We start from the raw sequence: 11,529 nt of genomic DNA, 5'->3' as shown, positions 1-11,529 counted from the left end.
GATTTTAGATATATACCGCGCTATTTCTTTTATAGTAAATTAATTTCAAGAATATTTCGTCTTATATGTAATAAATTAAGAGATTTTTTTTTTTAGGTAATTATAATTCTTTACATGGATGAAGTTATTTCGCTTCTGAAAAAAATGGCAGTCTGTTTATACTATACCTTGGAATCCAGGAAGTGAAGGCGGCATACAGGATCGGCATCTTTTAATTTTTATCCGTCTCACGATCTGAATTGCAATTAAGGAGATTCGTGATGTTCGGCTCTATTTTACGGAAATAATTGCGACTTTTGCATGACTTTAATTTTTAAAAAGTAATAGCAAAGTTGTCAAACGGATATCGTTAATGAAAATAGTAAAATCAATTATCATTATACGCGTCTATATCACACATTTTAATCTTCCCATTTAGATAATGATATCAACAGAAACGCTTTGCTCGTTTTAAATAGGATTATCGTTATCAACTCAACAATATTTTATTATAAATATTCAAAGTATTAATAATTAAGAGTATAAAATAAAAAAATATAGTATAAAGTAATATATTAAAGCTTTACTCATGGAAATAATGTGTGTGTGTGTGTGTGTGTGTGTGTGTGTGTGTGTGTGTGTGTGTGTGTGTGTGTGTGTGTGTGTCTTATTTAATACTTTTTTAATATAATTTAATATTTTTGTATTTAACATAAATTCTTGTTTAAAATAAAGTGTTTTTATTAATATAATATAATCATTATTGTCTAAAAATATTTGCTTTCTCATTCATATTTATACAATCATATATCACGTGTTTTTTTTTATCTGAAATTTTATTCGATAAGTTATTTAATTTGTGTATTTTGCTAAACACAAAAATTTATATTTATAAATGTTTTTAGATGACATATTTTCATATAATAACAATTTTTACATTAATAATAATTTTCCATTACAGGATTTGTAATATGCCATTTCATTTTGCCGTAATGCGATTAGAAAGTTAGGCATAATTATATATTAATTACAACGAAGGAGAATCTTCTATGCGAATATCAACATTGTTAGCGGTTTACACACAACAGTAGTGCAACCTGCAATTATCGCTTTCAAGCGCATTTCTTCAATCTCGGAAACCTTAACTAAAAAATACTTTCACTACGCAAGGTGCAACAAACTAATCTTTTCGAAGGAAACTAATTTTCTGAAGAGAGCTTCTCAGCCGATCGTAGAGATGAAAAAACGATTCGAAGCATAAAAGTCACGAAGGTCAACTCGTAATTCTTCTTTCTTTCGTTTGCATGCGATTGATGATTTCAATTGGTACATCGAGACTCTATTCGAAACTCAACCTTGACCTCATCAAAGCTTGCGTGAACCTCAGAACGAGCGCGATCTCAGCGGAAGAAATCGTAGCTGATGAATAGCTCGTTTATACTCTTACGATAATAATACATCTCAGCGAGGAGTCACGGGATTACGAAATGTTAACGTTCTACAAAAAGCGATTGTATTAAATAGAGAACGATTGATTAAACTTGGAAGCCACTAGACAATAGCCACTTTAAAAGTACAATCAGATTTCCCCCCCCCCCAAACAATTCTGCAAACAGAAAACGAGCCACGAGATTTTCGTTCATCGAGAAGGGATCAAAATTGTTTGTTTTTATCGGACATTTATATTTGATAATACAATAGAAGCAATTCTAAATTCTTCGAATGCAAATTTGTTCGTCAATCGCGGTGTAAAATAACGGTTTCAAAATTTTTAATTCAATCTCAAGAAATGCAATTTCCTCTATAAAGCAGATGCAAGTATTTCAATTACTTGAATCGCCTAAAGGGCATCTCGATTCTCTAACCATGATTTTCATCGATGGGAAAATTGCGTGCGAGACTCCGTCATAATGAACTTTCTTCGAGCAGTTTACCGAGCATGAAGAAACCTTCATCGCAATTACTATTTACAGTTGCATTAGCGTTCAATCTGCGTTTATTAATTGGTGCAATTAAGTATGAAAGAATTCAATCGGAAACATTTTCTTTAAAGAACGAAAAAAAAAAAAAAATCGAAAAGGCTAAATAGAGACTTCTATGTATACAGCATTCCCATTCAGTGAAATTATACCTAACTTAACCGGCCTTTTTTCTTTCAATATGTGTTTAGAGGAAAAGATGGTTTAAAACGAATCATCTTTCACGTCTTCAACTTGAGCCATTCTCGTGACAAATATAATCACAATATGCTGCACTACTGTACTACATCATGACGCAATTATGTATGTATCTGCGTGCATCGTCTAATTTTTAAACTCTCTGCAAGTCAGCTACAAAATAAAAGATTTGTTGTTACATCTATCTAATCAAAGATGTCTGAAAGCGCATGTTCGCAAAATATTGCTTATAACCAATATTGAGATCACAATCGTCCTTGTATCATTGATCTCCACCAGGTGATCGATGATTTTTCTTTCAAAAGGAAGCGACGTCGCGTGGATAAAAAATTACTACTGCATGTTATGGCACGAGAGAAATTAAACAATTTCGTACGTAAATTTATGATTTTGCTTTGATGTGTTGCGGTTACAATCACTGGCCCAGAAGATCAGGAAGAACATGTAATACGAGAAGAAATTTCTATTATTACTCATTAATAAACAGGCCTTTAAAATGTTCCTATTAAAAAAGAGAAGTCTAAAGAATGTATTTTAATTAATCAGTTAATTTTCAATTAATTCATACCCGTATACCGCGTAGTTTATACTCGCGAGATACATAATTAATGAAGCACGATGCGTATATACATGTCGTCCCAGAGAGCCTAATTGGTGTCAATTTTCACGACTGAGTTGCCCGCGAGAAAAAAGGCAGATAGGCGAAAATATTACTTAAAAAATTACAGTTGTTATCTTATCTATACAATATATGACTACAGCTTCGTTACGATTTAACGTTCATGATGTCATCATGTCGTTGCACACACTTGCATTTCTTGTAATAGCAGATACACACACACACACGCACACACACACACACACACACACACACAGAATTTGAGTTGAAAATATATTATTTGAAATATTTTTGTATCTTTCCTCGTCTCCTCGTACAATTCCGATTTGTTATCGGCAATAAAATTTGCTCAAACAAAAACACGGTGCAACAGATTACGACTCTATAATAAATATTTCATAGAGTGATTTATCGTAAAGTACTTTGCGTAATGAAAGTAGATGTCTGTGATATTGTCGACAAGATTTTTCCTTACATCAAGCAGAGGATGCTTGAGCGAAAATTTAAACCTTTCATAAGTAGAAGAATGCAACGAGAAGAACAAGTCAATTTGAAAAGATTGCAAACACCGATTCAGTGTTTTCAAAAGAGAGAGAGAGAGAGAGAGAGAGAGAGAGAAAAAAAACCAAAAAAAAAAAACCGCTTAAGAGCGTAATTTCTACCATGAGATTTTACACTCTGAAATGACGCAGAATCTCTTTTATCTCTCAATTGTAAATCACACGGGTTGATTTTCCAGCAAACGCGACATCATCGACTTTCATCGGCACTCACGTATGTCTTCACAAAACTGTTCTAAATAACGAGGACCGATCTGTAGGGCGGGCTAGTTGAAGCTCGAACGTACGGACCACGACTGATAGCCGGCTATCGAGAGACCTCAGAGACCTCATGAAGAAGCTCTATTGTCGGTTAGAACAACGTGGAAACGGGAGAGAGAGAGAGAGAGAGAGAGAGAGAGAGAGAGAGAGAGAGAGAGAGAGAGAGAGAGAGAGAGGGAGAGAGAGAGAGAGAGAGAGGTAGAGGGAGAGGGAGAGATCGTTTGCACGGCTATGGCCTGGTTGCAGCTACTGGTTCCCTCTCTCACGCGAGCGTTCTCCCCCTTATTCTTGCAACTTTCTTTCTTTGACAATAAGTGACGAGGAACAAAAGAGAGCTATTATGCATTCTATAAAAATATATTCTCGGAAAAAAAAAATCGTTCTATATCACTGAGCTTTCTAAAAATATCAAAGAAATATTTATCAATAATTTATGACGATATATAATAATAGTAAAAGTAAAATAACTTCGTGAGCAAAATACAAAATTAACACAATCGTAAAAGATCTTTAAAATAAATTTGAGAAAAAAAATATGCCAAATTTACATAATTAATTTTTCTTTATAACGATTTTTTCTGAGAATATATTTTTATAGAATGCATATTTTTGTTTTGTCACTCCTCTCTTTTTTGAACAAAAGAATTTGTATATTGTATCGTACATGCATTGTCGGATATAACGAAAGGCGAATACGCTTGGTTCGCGAAGGTCAAAAGGCGGTGGTAACTTACCTATAGGTTCCTTTGCTCTGTGGACTCTCATAATCGATACGTCTGCGTTTATGCTCGTACTGAGGGGAACCCACAGAATGTGAACGTGTTCTCGAGTGGCTACGAGAGCGATGACGCCTCCTGCTTCGCGGCATCTGTAACAAACAAGATATTTTTATGTCCAACTTGTATAAATACAATACATCGTGCATCCTACTATTACTGCCAAATGTTTTAATTATAGGCTTTTTGATAAATATTTGAATGTGGAGTTTTCTTTAACATAACTTTAAGATTTTTAACGGACAATCTAATTGTGCGCACACTTAATCGGTTAATTAGTTTTTTCTTTTTATCCGGAAAAATTTCAATCATGAAATAAATAAACAATAATATTAATCCTTCATATGAATAATATCTCTTCATCCTTATCTTTTATATAGAGTCTTGCACAATTCTTGCAGTATTGAACAATGTATTTTACAGAGTTAGGGAGACAGATCATTTAAACGTTGGCTAAAGACTCTAGATAAAAGGGAGAGATCAATGCATGAGAGAACAAAGCAAACAAGAGGATAAGAAGACTGTATATCTAATATAAGCAAGATTTTAATGCTGTTGCTTTTGTCACAAATATTGTGTGTCGCTTCCATAATACTTTCTACATCTTGTTAAAATTTTTTCTACATTTGTTTCATTTAAGTAACGAGTTTTATTTCAAGTGTAGCAAATATAAAAAAATGACACAAAGAAATCTGCAGAAGAAAGAATTGATATCCTTTCCATTGTGGAGAAATTTTTACACCAATTTAATATCAATTATACTAGTTTATTAATTAATATCCTTACGATACGCACTACATTTAGGTGCCTCATCCATACACATATATGGGTATTTCAAGTCCGATCGTTTTTTTCATTTATTTAAATTGATTTAAAAAATCTGTAAAAATTCGTGAAAATACTTTCAAGTTTCTGGAACAAATATCCATAATTCATTTTGGAAAAAAAGGCGGAGATAAGAAGCGGGCCGCGCTTAGAAGTTTTAAGAAATTTCAATGGATAGAAATCGATCGGACACAAATGACCCATGTATATATCGTAAGGGTTAAATTGACATTCTTTACCTCTATATGTGTTATAAAGATAGAAAATATATATTTGAAAAGAGAAAACGACAATTTTTAAACGAAATTAATTAATCCAGAGTGCAACTTAATTGACAGAGATTATATTCAATGTTGATGGCAGCGCCTTAATTATGTGATATTGAGTTAGATTTTTTTGCTCAATTTCACTGCTATCGTATCGTATTATATAATGTATGATGTTAGTCATATCATACAGTCTTAATTGTTAAGAAGCAATTATTTTTTATCATAATAATAAAGTGACAATAAAAGGCATGTATGTAAAAATATACAAAATGTAAAGAGTACGACTAATTGTAAAATAAAAAGATTAATGAGATTATTGTATAAACCTCTATATAAATGAGATTTCTTTTTTTCCAAGCATTTTGTAATATGTTTCACAGTTGAAGGAATAATCGCATATTATATAACATTGTAAAAAAAAAAAAAAAAAAAAAAAAAAAACATTGTACGCTCTAAATATTATTAAAATCTAGGGAAAAAAATTAATTAAATACCACACTGTCGATGTGTAATCGAGTCTAAGTATCATGCATGCGATTGCAGCTTATGAGCATGAGATGTGCGAGATGAAGGTTACTCGATAAGTCGGCAAGCGCGCGAGCCGCGAGCCGCGGGCTACGATAACGCAATTTTTGTTCGAATCGGAAGTAGCATCGCGGGCCGCGATAGACGTAAACGTAATAATAATCTAATAAAGACAGGAGTGTAGTAAATACTAAAGGATTCCGAGCGAGAAACCGGTACTTTAACGGAGCACGGAGCCCACATACGAGCGTGTACTTACGTTAGGAAGTCGAAACAGGCTCACTTGATCCCAAATGAAATCGAAGACGGACGATATCCAGGAACGTGAGGATGATGCTTGCGGTACAACACTGTTTTTCGACAACGACGTGGACATCGGCTCATAAAATTCTGCAAAACGTGGGCAGTCGCATTCGTAAAAGCGTCATGGACACTACCGTACAGATTACAGCCCACTCTTCGCGCGCGCGCGCGAGGGGAAGAAGAGGAGGGGGAAGAGAGAGGGGGAAGAGAGAGAGAGAGAGAGAGAGGGGGGAGGGAAAGAACGAATATCTATGCGAGATATTCTTTTTAAGAACGCGAAATAATATAACGCGAGAAAAAAAAAGACGTTTCTCTTTCTCTCTCTCTCTCTCTCTCTCTCTCTCTCTCTAAAACTCTAAATATACGTTTCGCACGTTTCGCGTTGCGTCACGCGATCGATCGGGACGCGCGTTATTCGTGATATTTAGACGATCCCGCCAAAACGGTTGGGAGGACGCGTCCGGAAGTTGTCGCGGAAGAGAAGCGCGCGCGTGATGAGATAATGACACAACGCTGGGGATGCATGATCGGCAGTGTGTAGAGTGAAAATTGGGTTAGCGCTACATGGTGTGGAATGCGGCCTCGTCTTTAGGATCGATGACGGCACGTCGACGTGTTCCACGATGGAACGCCATCGAGAGGAACCTAACCCGCGCGTCAAAGGGCTCGCCGAGCGAGCGAACGAGCGAACGGGCGAACGAGCGACTTCCCTTTTATTCCATTCGATGGAATCGAAGCAAGCAAGGATGCGAGGAATAGCGAGTGCGAAGGCGCAAAAGATTCACCATAAGGGACCTTTCGGAGCATCTATCGGCGGCCATCTTGAAATTACAGAGGTGCAGCAAACAGAGGAAACGAATGCACAGCAACCACATATAGATATATCCTAGTCCGGATATCACGATGGATGGATTTGTTATCCACGTTATGTAGTGAACTGATGCGGATTAACAGTGTGGAGTTGCGGACTTACGTCGTAGAGGCAGAATAGGCTCGCTTGGTCCCAGAATTGAACCCACTAAAATGCCCGAGAGCACGACTGTGCGCGACGTACAACAGTTTGCGAGTTGCGACAACGACGTGGGACGTGGGACTTTGGATCAATGCGATTGGCTCGAGGCTTCTTCGGCTTTACTTCGGCAACCGTCGGCAAGCCAGGGACGTGTCTACACGTGGCCCTCTACTGGTCCTTATATACAGTATTACGTATGTGCATTGACTAAATTCACTATATATATATTATATATATATATATATATATATATACACATATATCAAGAATCGTTCATTAATGACAACGTGACAGGTACTTTTCACAAATTCCACGCGTCTTATGAAATACATTATTCACAATGAGAATTCAAACTAATAAAATTAAAACGTACTAATATTCAATTTCGGAAAAATTTGTTTATAAAAAACATGAAATATATTAATAATTAAATATATACGTGTGTTTCTAAATATATACTCTAGTATACTCTAGTATACTCTAGTATTTAAATTAAATATTTGGCTTATTAAAATTAAATATAACAGAAAATTCAGTTAAATATATATATATATATATATATATATATATATATATATATATATATATGAGTTAATATAAGTTAAATAAAAAAAAAGTAAATGAAAAAGAAATTAAGTATTTTGTAATTAATTACACTAATACTAAAATATACTAATAATTTTTAATTTTTTCTCATAGGTCTCTCTATATTCAGCATTTAAATTATTTTCGTCACTAAATTATACGAATGAGCCACTCCTGGAAATGACCGATAAAGCACGAAGTAAGACAAGTGGATACGAACTCACAACTTGATACATACTTAAAAATACTAGGGAAATTTCGACCGATGACATGACGAAAATATCATCTATACTTGCGTTCAATAATTCCCATTTAGGACTAGCTGGAACTAGAAATGTATATAGCTTCTCTCTGATATAGTTCACGTTACGTATTATGTATATAGATTCCCAGTCTTCGCTAAGCGTTTTCGAACGCTTGATATATATATATATATATATGTATAACTCCACCTCGAATATATTATATTAATAAATTATTTTGATTGATGTGACACATATAATATTATACGAGTATTATATTATTATATGTATATAATATTGTTATATTCGTCTATCTTTGTATTTACTGTATATGTTTTTGCATTTTTCATAAAGTATCGCTAATGATAAATAAATGTGACTTTAAGGGTCGGCAGGAATGACGGTCAAATTCTAGCGTCATAGGATTACCAATATTGAAAAATAAATTCTCATTTATGTAGATATAGATAAGGATATTCATCAGCAAACTAAATCTCGAAGAATTTATATTTTCTCATTCACTTTGTTTTGATGTATTTCTTATTACGTTATTGTTGTTAAAAAAAGTCAGATTTTGCAATTGCTTTTAATAATTTTTAATAAAATTGTATACGCACTCTGATTACATTCTATACTTTTAGCAAAACCGACCATCCGTTTTCTGCATATTTCGCCTCGAAGGAACAATAATATATATCTCTTTATAATTTTTTATGTATATTCTTATAAATCTAAAATTGAAGCTAAAGAGTCAGATTTTGTAATTTGGATCTTTAAAATTTATAACAAATAAGAAAACAAACTCGCGGTCTTGCACTTTGACCCGTGACTTATATTATTATACACCGCTGTTTATCGAATCATAATTTATTTTTTTGATCCTTTATAAAAAAATTGCTCTTTAGCACCAAAGAGTCGATGTGCTGATTACGAATATCATAATTATAACATTGTTCTACATATATATATATAGATAATTATGATATTCGTAATCAGCACAGAAAGTTTAAAGAGTACTTTACAGAAACACCAAACATATTACAAACATGCGTATACATATTTGTAATATGCATACCTACATGTTTGATTGATTGACCCGTATTCTGAGGTCATTTATTGTTAAATGTGTTTTTATACATTTATAGAGACACATTTAGCGATAAATGTGCTCACAGAATACGGAGAGGCCATTTATTAATTTAAAATTGTTTTAATTTATATAAATATATAAATAATTGAGTTTTGTCCTTGCGCGGAATAATTTCTATAAACAATAATGTATGCTATATTCGATTAAATAGTAAAAATTTATATTAATTATAAAATGATCTAGCGTACCTGTTTCCAAATACATTTTTTAATTATCCATATAATGCCTTCCTTCAACAGATGTTCTATTACGTGCCAAACCATAATCGATATTAACGGTAAAATTGTAATAGATATGAATGATACTTGTCGACATGAATATGTAAACACATAATATTTAGAAACACATATACGAAAGACACACGAAACATGCGAGCTAGACTGATAACTGATAAAGTGGCATGGTGACACGTAGGTGGCACCACGCCGCGAGTGTTGATTGAACGAGAGAATAATAACTATATTGTTATCAATTTCCAACATATATTCGTCAGCAGTGGCCATAGTGTAAGGTATCGTGAATTATTGTGAAAGATTAGATAATGAAAAAAATATATGTAGAAGGGACATTCATCGAAAATAGACGTATAATGGTGATGGAATATTTGTGATTAAATTATTCATTTATTGTAATTTTGCGAAAAAAAATATAGATTATAATTTTTTTATTATTTTATTTTAAAATTTTATTGAAATATGAAATAATATATAAAATCAAATCCACATTTTCTCAAATATATTTTAATCGCGCACAATTTACGTAATGTGGATTGATTTAAACTAAAATTGTAGATGGGTATAGATATAAATATTTATCTTATCTTTTAGAGTTTAGAGAACTGAAAAGGGGAAAGATTGAAGAGATTTGTTCGAGAAAATTATTTTTTTTATATTTGAGCGCATTTTTCTTATAACACGTTATACCTATTAGATACTATACTTTTGTTTTAAAAATCCAAACAGCCGTGTATATATATATATATATATATATATATATATATATATATATATATATATTACATTATGTATATGTTTACCTGAGCTACTACGCCGAACGAAATGTATTTTGATCGGTCATGGGAGAAATAGTTTGCCGTCGTCGTCGCTATCGCACCTTCCGGAATCGTCCATAATTCTCTGCAGGTGTGCTGCAACAAGATCAACTCGTGTTAAATCCCTATTATTAGATCGACATCGTGATTAATATAAAATTTATGTTTCGCGGAGAACACTTAATTAACCCGTTTGCTGTTATATCGATTATTCTGTTCAAAGACGAAGTGCGAAACATATTTTAAAATATAATTTAAAAATTGAATATTTAATATCGTCTATATATATATATATATATATATATATATATATATATATATATATATATAGCTTTTAATATTCTCTTGATTCTATTTAGATTATATTGTATTTGAGGTTGAAGATTTTATATCTGGAAATTACAATATATATTGGATTAATAAGATAATAGAGGTTGAGAAATAAAATATTTTCAGAAGGAATGTATGTACATGAATGAATTTAATAGGTATAAAAGATATACGTTTCGCTACTTTTGTCAAATAAATGCGCGATTATATGTATGTATACAACAGAATTAATCTTTGCTCGGTCGACAGAACGTCGATAATACGAATGCTAACTCGATCATCTCGCGCATGAAAAACCACGTGACTTGCATGAGGTTGCGCCAATGGCGAACTTGCGAATAAAGGAAAGACCGCGGCTGAATTACATGGATATACATAAAAATTGTGAACAAATTAAATCCTCGGTTAACCTGCTCTCGCTATCGCTTTCCACATTATATATATATAATACATATTAGGAGAAGCGATAGAGAAGCTCGAGTTAACCTGGGACCTGGAACATCTAAATGAGATGACCTATAAATGACGTTATTGTTATCCCGGAAGGGGTAATCGAGACTACCTGCATGGCGAAACACAATCGATCATAATTATCCAAAGTTATCGAGCAGCCACGGGGTATGCCACGGATACCCCTTGGGGACAATCTGAGGAGGGAACGCAGCGCGGTACTTGCACACATCTTAATCACGCGGGTGCTGACACTCACCAGAAGTAGCCGTTGTAGATAGTCCACCTTGTCGTCCGACGCCTGCGCTGTGGGGGTAGAATTCACCCCGAAAACAGCATGCGGACGTTTCGACGTCGGATGAAGGTCAACGGATGGTCTGTCGGGAATTTTGGTGTCCATCGTAATAGGATACAC

At 33.6% G+C, this 11,529-nt stretch overlaps 1 protein-coding gene across 7 annotated transcripts in view; it reads right to left on the bottom strand.

The window, feature by feature from the left end:
- The window catches only part of Doa (CDC like kinase darkener of apricot), a 28,543-nt gene extending 17,014 nt beyond the window's left edge, over nucleotides 1-11,529 (bottom strand). Inside the window, exons 1-3 of one of the 7 annotated variants that reach the window (XM_072909555.1) lie at nucleotides 11,374-11,529; nucleotides 10,320-10,430; nucleotides 4,331-4,464 (exon numbers count right to left, since the gene is read on the bottom strand). In XM_072909555.1, coding sequence (XP_072765656.1) covers nucleotides 4,331-4,464; nucleotides 10,320-10,430; nucleotides 11,374-11,514 — 386 coding nt within the window. In that variant the 5' untranslated portion in view covers nucleotides 11,515-11,529. The other 6 variants (XM_072909556.1, XM_072909557.1, XM_072909558.1 and 3 more) reach the window with 6 other exon arrangements.

This window comes from Anoplolepis gracilipes, chromosome 17, assembly GCF_047496725.1.
Source record: "Anoplolepis gracilipes chromosome 17, ASM4749672v1, whole genome shotgun sequence".
NCBI lineage: Eukaryota > Metazoa > Arthropoda > Insecta > Hymenoptera > Formicidae > Anoplolepis > Anoplolepis gracilipes.
The sequence above is the reverse complement of the archived record's forward strand: the minus strand, read 5'-3'. Positions and strand labels throughout refer to the sequence as shown.